This window comes from Boleophthalmus pectinirostris, unplaced genomic scaffold, assembly GCF_026225935.1.
Source record: "Boleophthalmus pectinirostris isolate CB_2022bp ecotype Guang Dong unplaced genomic scaffold, ASM2622593v1 HiC_scaffold_8, whole genome shotgun sequence".
NCBI classification, from domain to species: domain Eukaryota; kingdom Metazoa; phylum Chordata; class Actinopteri; order Gobiiformes; family Gobiidae; genus Boleophthalmus; species Boleophthalmus pectinirostris.
Window position 1 is genome coordinate 14901325 of NW_026571515.1, and position 15875 is coordinate 14917199.

A 15875-nucleotide genomic window follows, 5' to 3' on the forward strand; every position below is an offset into this window, starting at 1 on the left:
TTTTATCCTTTGTAAACAAAAAAAAGTATTTTGCACTTCTGGCAGGCCGTTTGCGTGTAGCCATTCTTGCACAGTCTGCATCGCCCACGTTTATCAGCATGGATGGGAGAAAAGGCTCCTGAGTAAAAAAGCTCATATAATATGGATGTGGAGTAAGTAGGTACTTGGAATTTAGCTGTTGCAAATCTGCAATGCCTGCCTGGAGAGGGTTAAAACAACAACCAAAAAAATCATTCCTTTTCCATTTTTCACTCATTTTTGAAAAAGCTCCAGGGAGCCACTAGGGGAGTGCTAAAGAGCCACATGCGGCTCTGGAGCTGCGAGTGGCCGACCCCTGTTTTAACCCTAACCCCGTCCTCCCTGTCCCTCAGCTTCTGGCCTCGTCTCGTGGTGACGGGGACAAAGTGCAGGCGGAGCTGGGGCGTCTGCAGGTGGAGAGTGACTGTGCTAAAGCCGAGGTGAAGGAGGTGCTCCAGGCTCTGGAGGAACTGGCCATCAACTACGACCAGAAGAGCCAAGAGGTGGAGGAGAAGGGGCTCCAGAACCAGCTGCTGGCTGAACAGCTCGCTCAGAAAATGGTACGCGCTGTGTTACTTCATCATTTCATCACCACGTTCTAGAATCTGTAAACCACCAGTACTAAACGGTGTACTTGTTGTGTTGTTGCAGGCGAGTCTGATGGAGCTGGAGGCGGAGCTTTCCCGGATGCAGGAGGTGAGTGGGCAGCAGAGGAAGAGGATCGCAGACGTGCTCAACGGACTCATGAGGGACCTGAGCGAGTTCAGCTCCATCGTGGGCAACGGGGAGCTCAAACTGGTCAGAACACTGTTATTACACTGTTATTACACTGTTATTACACTGCTGTAGTCAAGACAGCACTAATCTTGAACAAGACCTGTCTGAGACCACAGGGTCCCGAGACCAGGACAAGACCAAGACCTCTGAGGGTCAAGACCAAGATGAAATTAAGACTTTTAAATCACCATTTGATCTGGTTAATGATCATTTATGCTCACAATAAGCCAAGCAAACTGCTGCACTTAAACGTCCCTTTTTTGGACCCTGACCCAGAGTTTGAGAAATCCTTCTTTACTCCAACTTCCACTGGCACTTTACAGAAAACAACTTCAAAGTGAAGAAAGTGAGTTTTTTCAAGCTGAAGGTTTTGCAGTGATATTTAGCCTCTGCACATTTACCGGCCTTAATGAAAAATAACCAAACTCGTTGAGCGTCAGATCTCAAGTCCGAGACAAGACCGAGACCAAGTGCCATCAAGACCAAGACAAGACCGAGACAAGACCGAGACCAAGTGCCATCAAGACCAAGACAAGACCGAGACAAGACCGAGACAAGTGCCCAAGACCAGAGACAAGACCGAGACAAGACCGAGACAAGACCGAGACAAGACTGAGACAAGACCGAGACAAGACCGAGACCAAGTGCCATCAAGACCGAGACAAGACCGAGACAAGACCGAGACCAAGTGCCATCAAGACCGAGACAAGACAAGACCGAGACCAAGTGCCATCAAGACCGAGACAAGACCGAGACAAGACCGAGACAAGACCGAGACAAGACCGAGACAAGACCGAGACAAGACCGAGACCATCAAGACCGAGACAAGACCGAGACAAGACCGAGTCCAAATGCGCTCGAGTCCAAGACTGTAAAAAAGCGGTCTTGAGTACTACAACACTAGTTATTACTATATATAAATAATTAAATAAAATGTGTGTGTGTGTGTGTGTGTGTGTGTATGTATATATATATATATATATATATATATATATATATATATATATATATATATATATATATATATATATATATATATATATATATATATATATATATATATATAATCTGACCTTTCTGTGTTCATTAAATGATCAATCTTTCTTCAGTGAAGCAAATTTATTTTAGTTTATTGAGCATAATTTGGGAGGGTTTTAGCTTTCATATGAGACATTTCTAAAACCAATCGATTAATTTAAAGTCAGGTTATAAGCTTTTGTTTCAACAAAAGCGACAAGACTTTTGTCAGGGACTGTATATATATTATATATATCAGTGTCTTTGCTGTTCCCAGTACTGCACTTTTCTGGACTGAGATGTTCGCTGTTTTTCCCAGTATCTGTTGTAGCCACTCTTCCAGTTAATAATGCCCTTTTCCCCTAAACATGTGTAATTGCTGATGCATGCTCATGAATAGGCCACCCAATGAAAAAATAAATAAATAAAGATTCATAATATATTGAACATTCAGTGAATTGACAGATGCGCTTCCACTTACGATTTACTTAAGCTATTTAATTTTATTTATTTTCCATTACAATTTATTAACTTTAAATAAATTATAATATAAAACTGAGTCTGAAGATTCACTGGCATTGCAGTGTGCGTCCACACAGCACGAACAGTCACGACCTCTTGCATATAGCTGAGATTTACTTGTATTACTATATTTCTACGACACCAGTCTCTTGCAGTTTCTCTTTATTATTACCATTTATATTGTTCCTCTGTGTTATTATAATAAACTGTGATGTGTGAGCTGCTGTGTTCAATAATTTCCCTTGTGGATCACTAAAGTTTGTCCAAGTCTGGTGTCCTCTCCGATATACAGTCTGTTCTAAGGACACAGTAACAGCTTTAGTCATTTCACCTTGTCGTTTGTGTTCCCTCGCGTGACACTTTGGTCCCGGCTCGTCTGTCTAAAGCGCCCCCTTGTGTCCTGTTTCGCACACAGCCGGTGGAGATCAGCGGGGCCATCGAGGAGGAGTTCACCGTGGCTCGTCTCTACATCTCCAAGATCAAGTCTGAGGTGAAGTCCATGGTGAAGAGGTGCAGGCAGCTGGAGAACATGCAGCTGGAGTGTCACCGCAAGATGGAGGAGACTGGACGAGAGCTGTCCTCCTGCCAACTGCTCATCTCACAGGTAACAGAGGACATGGGAGAAGATACACTAGGGATGTCAAAAGTATAGAAAATGAGAATACTAATCAATAGCAAAACTAGATTCTTATTTGAGCAGGTATGGATTCTAAAAAGGTCACATTCACAGAACAGAAATTAACTTTTCCTGGATAACTTTAGAATGATCTTGAGCTGTATCAGAAAAAGTATAGGAGCACATAGACTAGTATATGCCCATGGACCACCAAGGAACCTACCTGGACCACTGAGGGATTACGCAGATATGAGCCACATGGGAATAAAAAAGAAAGTACTATGATTTAATGTTGAAAATTGCAGTCTATTGTCTAAATAAGGAGTGTCCTTTATTATTTATCTTCTTGGTATCGGAATATATTGAGTATTGAGCCTATTATTTAGTATTGAAATAAAGTTTGTTGTGGTTAGAAAATGTGCTCTTCTCTGCAGCACGAGGCAAAGATCCGCTCCCTGAGTACATGCAGAGTGTGGAGCAGAAGAAGAGACTGCTGGAGGAGAGCCACGACTCCCTGAGCGAGGAGCTGGCCAAGCTGCAGGACCACGGTAACATCATCACATATACTACATATATACATACATATATATATACACACACACCCACACACACACACACACACACACACACACATATATATATATTTATACCCCATCAAAAAATGACTGCACACCCCACATTCCAGAGCACGAATCCACTCGGGTGTCCCAGCACGACGTCAGTAAACTACAAAGCCACACCACCCACAGAACACGCAAACACACACGGAGCAGACAGCGACTGCACAGCGAAAAACACCCACAGATACACTCACAACTCCACGCTGATGAGGAACGGAACAGAGAAACAAACCGAAAAAGCGAGTGCAATGTGCCACTTCTAGACGCAACTGAACAACTGAGTCACTGCGAACACGCCAACAATCCAGCAGTCCCAGACAGCACCCTCCCTACATGCCACAACTGAACAAAGCCCAGAGTCACCGTGAACGCCACAAACAAACAAAACCACTGACTTATCCAACTGTTGTGTTTCGCTTAAAGTCCGGTGCAGTTTATTTGTGAAAAAAGTTTGAAAATAGACCATTCAATGACAGTGCATCTTATAATCCAGAGCACCTAATAGCCCGGAAAATACGGTACTAGTGTACAAACACTAGTGTTTAATGTCTATGGCCACCTGCAGGACCACGGTGCATTATAGATCAGATAAATACTTGCATAGCAATATAAAGTGTTTAAGGTATGAAGAGAGCACACAGCTCATCAAACAGAGGCCATAAAGAGCTGATCACTGCTGTGTGTTTACAGAGAACTCCCAGGTGGAGGATAAGGACGGCGAGAAGGGAGAGACTGAGGTACTGTCCAGAAGTTTTCTGTAAAACTACACAACTACATTTATTTATCAAACCATGGACACCTTGTTGTCTGTATGTTGCGCAGAAGGGCTCCCGCCAGCAGGTGGAGACACACCGTGGGCTGCACCACAAGCAGCTGTCCCGCTTGCGTGATGAGATCAACGAGAAGCAGAGGCTCATCGACGAGCTCACTGAGTATGTCACTGTCTGAACTGTATCACAGACGCTGTAGAGAACATACTGTATGTGTACTATTGTGTATCATGTCTGAGCTCACACTGACTTACTTTTATACATAGACAATAACAATAAAGACATATGTACGAGCACACAGTGTTACCTCTTTCTCTTATGCCTCTGTTGTTGTTGCCCCCTTCAGTCAGAACTCGGCACTGCAGCTGGAGTTGGCCCAGGTGCGCTCAGACTTTGACCGTCTTAAGAGTCAAGACTGCACCAAGAGCGAGCGCCTGGAGGAGCTCTCGTGAGTACCACATACTTCACTGTACTGCACTAATATTCTAAGGACTCATAATAACTACAGCTGTGATCACTGCAGACTGTGGACTTACAGGGGGACACCAGCTTCTGGCTGGGATAAAAACAACGTCAGAGACTCAAGACTTAAAACTAAAACATAAAACAGGACTCAACAGACAATAGATCAGAACACCACCATTACTCCATAAAATCCTAGAGCTCTATGTAGTCATAAAAGGGCAAACAAACTAATTAAATGTGTGGTCAACAATCACATAGTCCAAATATGTATGTATACAGACAATATATTTGATAAACTGAAAATGCAGACCCCCAAAAAGGATTGTCTTTTGTTTCCGTTTTTAAAAAGTTTATGAAAACTGTGTAAATCAAAGTTGTCTCTGCTTTAATCACGTCCCGTTTGTCATTTAGTGATGACAATGTTTTCACTGTCAGATTTCTGCACGAGCGTCATGAGCAGACCAAACAGGACCTCAAGGGCCTGGAGGAGACCGTCGTAAGTCCTGGTTTATATTATTTATCTATAAGTGCAAAATTATCACATACACATATAGACATACTTAAATGCATTCTGATCATATGTAAACCCTCTGACTCTGTCGTTCTCAGGCCCGCGAACTCCAGACCCTCCACAACCTGCGCAAGCTGTTCGTTCAAGACCTCACGTCGCGGGTTAAAAAAGTACGAGACACACACTGAACTTGTGTGTTGTGTGTGTCAGGCCAATATTGTCTTTACCCCTCATTAGATTATTTCCGATTTAAAAACTATCCTAAATGATGGAAGAGGGATGATGTTTTTTTCCATATTTGACTAAGAAAGACTACAGTGTGGTTCATGAGTTTTGTTTTGAAATGTTCAGGTTGTGTTCTTCAGTTTTAATGACAGTTTGGTTGCTTGTGTCAATAATACAATATTATCTGTGTGTTTAATATTATCTGTGTGTTTAATATTTTCTGTGTGTTTAATCGGCTGCAGAGTTCCGAAATGGAGCCTGATGATAGCGGGGGGTCTTGCACCCAGAAGCAGAAGATTTCCTTTCTTGAAAACAACCTGGACCAGCTTACAAAGGTTCACAAACAGGTACAGACACACAGTACATACAGACACCACGGCAACTTCCTCTGTCTGAACTTTTACTAATGTCTCTTATTTACTGATGGCCGACACAAGGCAAAACTTACAGAAATGTCAGTTCGTTTTTCTTTTTACAAATTATGGAAAAATATTATTTGGCTCTCAGTCAAGGGGTCTCCAACCTGTAGCTCGGGAGATACGAGTAGCTCTCCACCCCCTTCCACGCAGCTCACCCAGGGATTTCTGAATTATACATACTGCATTGAATTACTCAAATTTGATTGATTAAATGCCTGTTACCTTTGTAAATGTAAAATTTTGATGCCTAATTTTGTGCACTGATAACTGGATAAACTGGTTCTGTTTTATAGACATGTAACTGTACAAAATTTCTGGCGACCGCTAACATTAGTAGCTCTCTGGCATTTTCATTTTACAAAAAGTAGCTCACAGAAGGAGAAAGGTTGGAGAATTCTGCTCTAAATTGTATTTGAGCTGCACAAAAATCTGTCTGTAATATAACTGTCGATATGAACCCCTGTTGTGGGATCTGTGTTTTTTAATAAAGCGCTAGTGCTGCTGTGTTTTTTTGCAGCTGGTTCGTGACAATGCAGATCTGCGCTGCGAGCTTCCAAAGCTGGAGAAGCGCCTGCGGTCTACTGCTGAGAGAGTTAAGGCCCTGGAGACTGCACTGAGAGACGCCAAAGAGGGCGCCATGATGGACCGCCGGCGCTACCAACAGGAAGTGGACCGCATCAAGGATGCCATGAAGGCCAAGCATGCGATGCGCCGCCCCCACACTGCTCAGATCGGTACTGCAACTCAGTACTAGCTCAGTTTCAGTTTTATCTACCTAGTTTTGAGATTATTTCTTAAATCTTAGAGGAGAGTAGTACTGCTAGGGTTTGAATAGAGCCCTGGAAAGATCACAAAATTACTCAAACATGCATGAATCACATATAAAACCACTTTAAACCACTTGATGAGGGAACAATTTTATAGAAAGCTCAGAAAAACAAATCAAAACATAAATAATCATCATAAAATTAAAAAGAGAGAGAGACATTAATCACATAAATTAGAGAGAAGAGTGTGGAATGAAAACCTTTATGCTAAGAATTCTACGAAATCAGAAAGAAATACCAAAGTCATTGTATTTTTCTTGCCTTCTTTTAGTGATTAATGATTAGCTTCACATTTTTCCCTGTACATCAGACATGTCAAACTCAGGCCCAGGGACCAAATTTGGCCCGTGATATAATTATATTTGGCCCGTGAGATCATATCAAATCTGTATTAGAGCTGCCCACCAGCTACAGAGACAATATTTATTTAAAATGTTATTTTTAAATGTATTTTTAAATTTAATGTTATTATTAAACATTTATTTTCATTTTTTTACATTTCATTTATTTATATGTTTGGGCCAGGTACAAAATTCAAAAACAATAGCTAAAATAGTGATATGTACATGAACATATTTGGGACCTGGTGCTCAAAAGGAGTAGGATGAAGTTTAAAAAACATATAGAGTCCTGCCCCAATTGTTTTACATAATCAGGGGTTCACACTTTTTTTTTTTTTTAATATATATATTTTAATAAGAAAAGTTTTAACATTACATATCTCGAAAGAAGAGAAAACATGCAGATGCTGTAAAAGTTTTTCAATAAATATTAATTTGGCCCATGACTTAGTCCCAGTTTTTAATTTTGGCCTCTGTGAATTTGAGTTTGACACGCCTGCTGTACGGTGTCCTGAATGGTCCATAACACATACTTATTTTCCGTGTCTCTTCAGCTAAACCCGTGCGGCCCAAGCAGCTGCCCGTGTGCTCGCCCACTAACCCCTTCTACACGTACATCCGATCCACAGAGCAGGCCAACGCCTACAGCAATGCCCTGTTCCAGAAGAGTGTCCCCCAGACGGCCCCCACGGGCACCAGCGGGACCCCCAACTCTGTGCAGACCAACACGTGAGAGCAACAGCAACAGATATTATTGATATTATCCAAATATTCTACACTTTTGCTCCCATGTACAATGATCCCTCACCAGTGTTGGGAGTAATGCGTTATAAAAATAACAAAATACTGTAATGTGTTGCTTTTTGCTGTAATGCAGTAATGTGGGATTACAGGGCAAAAATAGTAATATTTTACTTGGTACAAATGTGAGTAACGCGTGTCACAATGGTTTTTTAACCTGGACTGAAGTAGTGGGTTTTTCGATTTTCTTCATATAAATTTGTTAAAATCACAGCGATCTCAGCAGCGGTGAAACACCATCGTTACGGTTCCGAGTGTCGGGATGGGCCTGAAGTGTGAAAGGACCAATACAGAACTCCACGCTCCACGGAGCGGACACCCTGCACTACGGGCTCAGGGTTCTTCCAGGGGCCGTCCTAGATTCCAAGTCCTAGTCCAAAATTTGTCCTGGTTCAGTCCTGGTTTATCTTTGGTTTAGACCTGGTTTAGTCCTGGTTCAGCCCTTGGTTCAGTCCTGGTGTAGACCTGGTTTAGACCTGGTTTAGTCCTGGTACAGTCCTGGTTTAGACCTGGTTTAGTCCTGGTTTAGTCCTGGTTTAGTCCTGGTTCAGCTCTGGTTTAGCCCTGATTTAGTCCTGGTTTAGACCTGGTTTAGATTTGGTTCAGTCCTAGTTTAGACCTGGTTTAGTCCTGGTTTAGTCCTGGTGTAGACTTGGTTTAGACCTGGTTTAGACTTGGTTCAGTCCTGGTTTAAACCTGGTTTAGACTTGGTTTTATCCTGGTTCAGTTCTGGTTTAGACCTGGTTTAGTCCTGGTTCAGCTCTAGTTCAGTTCTGGTTCAGTGCAGGTTAAGACCTGGTTTAGTTCTGGTCCAATCCTGGTTTAGTCCTGGTTTAGTCCTGGTTCAGTTCTCAATTCAGTCCTTGTTTAGAGCTGGTTTAGTCCTGGTTCAGTGCTGGTTCAGTCCTGGTTCAGTCCTGGTTCAGTCCTGGTTCAGTCCTCGCTTCAGTCCTCGGTTCAGTCCTCGCTTCAGTCCTCGGTTCAGTCCATACACAAAAGTTCTTCATCTTCACACACTTATTTTGTTGAGAGTAACTTAAAATTAAAACAATATTCATGTAATGTTTTAAGTTTTAAACACATTAATATTTTAATGTAATAAACGATTTTAAAATGAGAGAAACAAGTCAGAAATAACACATTACAGTTTTAAAATAACTTGCCCAACAGTGGCCCTCAGTCTTTACCTGGAAAATAAAATAATAAAAGGGATTTATCAAGAAAATATTACCACTGACCTTATATAGACCTTTAATGTCTTTATAATCTGCATCTCATCATGACCTGAATAACTTTAAAATGAACAGAATTTACATTATATTTATGCAAGAAAAGTACTTAATTCTTCAGCTCTATTTTACTGATACAATGTTTTATTACACAAACCGTATAATAAACCTCTTCTTCTTTGTTTTCCAGAGTTTCCACAGCGCTGGGCTACAGAGCAGGCAGATATAACGGAGACATCCTGGAGTCGTACCCTCTCAACATCGACAACGGTGTGGCTCTTTATCTATAATTATACTCACACATTTACACAAATACAGACAGAACAGTGAAAACATGTGCACTCTCTTCTGTTGTGTTACAGGAAACAGCATCAGTGACACAAGAGACATCAACGACAACAGGTGAGGGGTAAAAAACAAAAACATGGATTTAATGGTGCAGCATCTGAATTTATGGTTCACTTAATTATTACAATTACAAGAATGTATCACAGCTTTTACCTTTTAAAGAGTATTTATGTATTTTAAACATGTAAACATCGAGATTTTGTGTAGGTTGCGTAATTGTTGCTGAATAACCACTTTCCTCCTGAGCCGTAAGCCCTAAATGGCTCCTTGTGCGCTCTGTTATTTGACTTGAATGAACCTGAGTAAACAGAGTAAAGTGTGTTTTTTCACTGTGGCGGCTCGGTGATGTACAGAGCTCATGTTGATGCACAGAGCACACGCAGGGCTCATGGTGCAGTGTTTGTGCTGACTGATGAGTGTAAAAGGACCAACCCAACACTGAAGGAAACAGAACTAAGGCTACGTTCAGACTGCAGCCTGAAGTAACCCAAATCCGATTTTTTGGCCCTATGTGACCTGTATCTGATCTTTTAATGACAGTCTGAACGACACAGATGCGATTTTTTCAAATGCGACCCAGGGCACTTGGATATGTGCTCCTAAAACAATACATATCCGATCTTTTGACATGTGACTTCAGTCTGAACGGCTATTGTGCAGTAACAAGCACCTTTTTCAAGCCAATACAGCCCAACTTCGACGCGTTTGCTCATGAAAATAGCCAAAGATGTGTTTCCTCCCGCGTGAGTGGCATAAGTACGCACTCACAAATGTACACAAACATTCTTCTCATCATACAAAAATTGTTAATGAACTCACTGAAGCGAAGCACATCACTATCCCACCACTCTTGGCTATGTCTCCACATCCACATGTTCCTTTCAACAGACGTCGCTGCCACTGTCCCACAAAACACCACGGCCAAAAACCTCCTCCTTCTCCTTTTCAATCTCCTCCTTAAAACAAGTAAGCTATTCATGTTCTGGCTCTGGTACAAGAAGAACTTTAAAATCTCCAGGTGCTCAATGCTCGCGTCCATGTTTGGACAACTTCCATAAACACAGAGCACGCTTTCTGCGGTTGATGTCGTCGTGTCCTCCAGTGCACGTGTGGGACACTTTTGGGCCGTTTAATGTTCACACTGGAGTCACATACAAGTCGCATTTAATTGGAAATGTGAACGACCTCACAAAAACATCGGATTTCACACAAAAATCCAAATTGAGCATCAAGCCCTGCAGTTTGAACATAGACTAAGTCAGTGCTCACTATTGTCACTAACAAGTGAGGAAAACAGCACATTTAACATGATAAAATATGTTTATGCAGATACACGTTCAATTTTAAACAAAATATGAATCATATGGCCTACATACAAAATAATGACTTTATAAATTTTTTATCTAGGTCAAGTTAGGGAGTGTGGCCCTATTGTGCCCTCTATTGACCAGGCGCCACTGAGCATGAGCACAATAAAAGTTGTAACTATGGTTCTATGAATCCCAAATTATGTTTACTTCCTTTTGTTTGCTTCACTGTTGGGTTGGTCCTTTTACACGACTCACTCACCACAAACTCTGCACCATGAGCAGCATGAGAGGGCATCAGCTGACCGCCAAACGTATCTACACGACATTGTGCTTCAGGCGCGCAGAGCTGTGTGGACATATGTACTTCCCTGGTCATGTGTTTTTTCTGTCACCTGTGGCTGACTGTTCTGTGAGACAGTGGGTCCTGGTGATGGGGGAGAAAAAGTGTTGTGAACTGTGCAGACAGAGACAAGAGACGTGTCTGTCTGATATTAAATGCACTGTCGTTTTACATCATTATTTAGTGTAAATCTGTTGTTTTTGTTCAGGCCTGATGCGCACTGTGGCAGTCAGGTGGATGACTCAAACCGGCAGTTCATCATGCAGCAGGAGACTGCCGCCAGTTAATGCAATGGTCAGTCCACAGGATAACACCAGAACACTGTACACTTATTTACCTTACACTTATTTTTAGCTGTTAGGTCTATTCCTGGATTTTTTTCAAAATCCAGGAATGGCATCAACAAAGCTGTAGTTGAACATAACGTGATTTTAAAGGAGAAATTGTAACTCAAAGTCCACTTTTGTGAACAATACAGAGAGTCTAGAAAAGAAGTCAAGCAAACAAGAGAACTGACTTTTTAATCACACACATTAGACTTCGACTGAGACAGACTTTATTGATGCACAGGGGAAATTACTTGTGCACAGTAGCTCACACATCACAATATATTAAAAATAACAACAAAGGATAAAACAATATAATAGAGCTGTAGGAGCAAGTTGGAGAATGAGCTTCTCTGTCCCTCTGTAGTCTGGTGCAGTGTGTGAGCAGGAGGAGTGTCCATGATGGAGACAGTTTGTCCAGTGTCCTCCTGTCCCTGTGTCACTGTGACAAATGTCTCCAGCTCACAGCCGATCACGTGAGAAGCTTTAAGGATCAGTTTGTCAATCCGCCCTTTTACACTGGAAAAAAACAACATCTAGTTAAGTTAAAACAACTTAAATTAAGAACATTTTACTTTATTTGAGCAGATTCCACTTGACAAGTAAAATGATCTACCAGTGGAATAAATGTTCTTTTCTTAATTCAAGCAACATAAGATTTTGTTTCTTATTTTACGTGCAAAAAGGTGTTGTTTTTCTTATATTAAGTGCAGCAAGATGTATTTTCATATTTTAAGTACAAAAAGTCTTGTTCCACTGGCAGATCATTTTACTTGTCCAGTGAAATGTACTCAAATCATGATAAAACTTATTTAATTCAAGTCATCTTAACTTGGGTAGATTTGTTTTTTGCAACGTACTGGTGAAGAAATTCAAGATAGAAAGAAATGAAGAAATACAAGATAGATCAGTTTTAATACCACACATTCCAGGGAAAGCAATAAAACCTCCATGGAGACAAGCAAATAGAGGACAACCTCACAAATTCTTCTGGAATTACAGATGGCAAACATTTTATAGAGCTTATTTATAGATTAATTTTAATACAAAAAAGTGAAATGCCTTAAACCAAGGATCACCAAACTTTTTTCTCTGGTTGTCTACTAATCCTCATCTACTGTTCTTTGAAAACTCGGCACTCTCTGCCAACTTTTCATACTTTAACACTCGCCATTTTGCTGTCCTTAACTGCACTACAGAACTCTGTGCGTGTGTCAGCTGTCACCGTTTGATCTCGAACCTGCCAGGTGACAAAAATTTGGCAAATGTAAATACATCATATAATTATTTAAATATAAATCTAAATATTTAATATAAATATATTTTTAAAATTGAAAAAATCTACAAAATACAAGCTGTAGATGTGTTGCGTCACAGGGCCAGTTCAAGTGTTGGGGGCAGAGGGGCTTAGCCAGGCCGGCGCCATCTAGTGCCTCCACTCAATTTCATTTCTCTCCAGCGACTAGGTCAGGAATCATAATACACTAGACGGTTCGCAAAAGCCCGGAAGTGCAAGTTTGGGCACCAGCCAATCAGAGAAGAGCTAGACATTCTGTGTTGTCAATGATTCCAGAGATTGAGGAGTTAAAACCAGAACAAAGAGAATGTTTGGGGAATTTTCTCAAGGGGAAAGACGTTATTGCCCTTCTACCTACGGCATTTGGGAAAAGCTTAATATACCAGTTAGCCCCGTTAGCGGTGCATTACATACGTCACAACCAAATAGCAGCAACTGGTAAAATGAAAAAAGTACCCGCCTACTGTCGAGCGAACGAATCCTAATGCTGCAAGGTCAGACGGTTTTCACTTCGTGGAAACCAAAGGGGCTGGGGGGCCGGTCAAAGGGGTGGGGAGGACCGGAGTTGGCCCGCCAGCCTTAGTTTGATGACCCCTGCCTTAAACATTACACTGTAAACAGCCAGGATTCATAACTTTATGCTTTTTGTCCCTAACCTGGATCCTCTTTTCTCTTCCAGATTGTGACCGAGCACTGTTCCCGTTTGGACTCCGCCCCCTCTGCATGCTGCCCCGCCCCGTCTTCCTCCTCTTTCTCCTCTTCCTCCTCTGCGTCATCTTCATCTGGACCCCTCTCCGCTCCGTATTAATCCCTCGCCCCCTCCGAAACTGACACGAGCTAAAAACACACGCGCATTGTTTTTGTAACGTAATCTCCGCTCTCCGCTCTTCTGTTGACTTCCTCGCTCAGGGCCGCGTCACCTGCTTTCCCGATAGTCCACTGTTGTAAATAATCGTAGAAATATGTAGAGTTCTTTTAACCAGCAACTGCCCGCCATCTTGCTCCGACCACGTGGACAGCATTCCCCCCGGGCATACCTTGACCTCCTCCATAAATTAAACCCGTAACAGAAGAAGCTACGCGCCGCATGCATGTCGTCCAGCTTAGGGTTAGTTTACCGACGGTTGCATGAGTCACAGATCCCGGTCTAGAGCTGAGGCGGAGAAGGAAGGCTGAGCTAAAAATGTCTACCCTTTAAAGTAGATTTTGTTCCCATTTTGTTGAAAATATATGAAAAAAAAAAGCAAAAATAACATCAGGGAGAGTCTACTGTCGCGATGTGTATCAATGTAAATGCTTAGATCTTTATGCGGACATTTGTCGTTCATGCTTTGTCAATCCAAAAAAAAAGTTCTTCTGTTCTTATCTTAATTGTGTGACTTTTCGTTCAGGGGTCCGTCACCTGCTTGTTTCTATGGATACGTCGTCGCTCAGCCTGGAATGTTCCGCAGTGTGACATTAAACAGCTCTACTTAACTAAATTTATTCAATTACAGGTGGTTTTATAGCTCAAAAATACTTAAAAAACAGGCGTTCTGACCGTGAGCGGGGTCGCCTCTCCACAGATTTGAGCTGTAACTCGGCAAGCGATAACATAATCCATTATCCGTGTGTCATTCGTTCATTCGTTTTTCAAAATAAAACCAAAAATAAGAAAACGAAAAAATAACAACAACTATTTTCTTCAGTATTTGTGTCCAGTATTTGACTGGTCTGGCCCCAGTCTCAGTCCCTTTCTGGTCCCGTTCTGGTCCTGGTCTAAGTCCTAAACCAGGACTAAACCAGATTAGGAAACCGGGACCAGATGAGGACAAGACCAGGACTGAGACCTTGTTTAGTCCTGGTTCAATTCTGATTTAGACCTGGTTTAGTCCTGTTTTAGTCCTGTTTTAATTTTGTTTTAGTCCTGGTTTAGACCTGGTTTAGACCTGGTTTAGTCCTAGTTTAGTCCTGTTTATTCCTGTTTAGACCTGGTTTAGTCCTGTTTTAGTTCTTGTTTCATTCCTATTTTAGTCCTGGTTTAGTCCTGGTTTAGACTTGGTTTGGTCCTGTTTTAGTTTTGTTTTAGTCCTAGTTCAGTCCGGCATTGTTTAAGTCACATAAACGGGAAATGGTTGTTATCCGTTTTTTCCATTATTCATTTAAACACAAAATCGAAAACTGAAAAAACAAATCATTATCTGTTTTTTCATTTTGGTTTTGGAGACAAATAATGAAGACAATAGTTGTTTTTTTCATTTTTTTAGTTTTGGTTTTATTTTGAAAAACAAATGAATGAATGACACACAAATTCTCCATGTACCAAAGCATCTGACAGACCCTCAAATGGAGAAAAGTTACACAATGCACCTTTAAATAACCAAGAAACGTAGACAATAGTTAGACTAATAATTTTTGGTAAAACTTAACTCCATAAATCAGATCACAAATATAACCGCATTAGAAAGTTGTGCCGAAAGTTTAGATTCATATAAACATATCGATGTAATCTAGCTGTTTTATTATTTAAACCTTTTTATTTTTTATTTATTTTTATTCTTTGTACACTGCAAAAATCTATATCTATATGAGTTGACTTGACTTAAGTTCAGAATAATTAATATTTTTTAGTAGTTTTACAAGTTGTTTGAATGTATTTTTGCGGTATTTTCGAAAACTCCAACTATGTGGTGTAAGAAAAGTAAAAAAATTCTAAATAATTCTAAGTTAAATGTAAACATGCACTCTAAAAATGTATGGTGTAATTTGTTTCCCACCTTTTTTTTATGTCAAATCAGATCAAAGATGTGAATTTTTAGTTAATCTACTCAAAATTTATACTTTCACTTACTTTAAAAAACAGAGTTACTTAGTATTTTCGAAAACTCAAACTACGTGGTGCAAAACAAATTAAAAATACTAAATAATTCTAAGTAAAATGTAAACATACACTCTAAAAATGTATGGTGTACTTTGTTATCAAACTTTTTTTTATGTCCAATCAAAGCAAAAGTGTGAATTTTAAGTTAATCTACTCAAAATTTATGCTTTCACTTACTTAGAAAAACAGAGTTACTAACTACATGGTGTAAAACAAATAAAAATTAAAGTAATTCT

General features: G+C 40.7%; 1 protein-coding gene across 1 annotated transcript in view; it reads left to right on the forward strand.

Annotated features, from left to right (window-relative positions):
* kif5aa (kinesin family member 5A, a) overlaps positions 1-13567 on the forward strand; it is a 45223-nt gene extending 31656 nt beyond the window's left edge. Inside the window, 17 exon segments of the mRNA XM_020940841.2 lie at positions 372-578; positions 670-816; positions 2750-2938; positions 3385-3403; positions 3406-3498; positions 4261-4307; positions 4393-4502; positions 4687-4788; positions 5241-5301; positions 5415-5486; positions 5784-5888; positions 6478-6694; positions 7683-7857; positions 9349-9428; positions 9521-9560; positions 11365-11450; positions 13459-13567. Coding sequence (XP_020796500.2) covers positions 372-578; positions 670-816; positions 2750-2938; positions 3385-3403; positions 3406-3498; positions 4261-4307; positions 4393-4502; positions 4687-4788; positions 5241-5301; positions 5415-5486; positions 5784-5888; positions 6478-6694; positions 7683-7857; positions 9349-9428; positions 9521-9560; positions 11365-11443 — 1743 coding nt within the window. The 3' untranslated portion in view covers positions 11444-11450; positions 13459-13567.
* The last annotated feature ends 2308 nt before the right edge of the window (positions 13568-15875 follow it).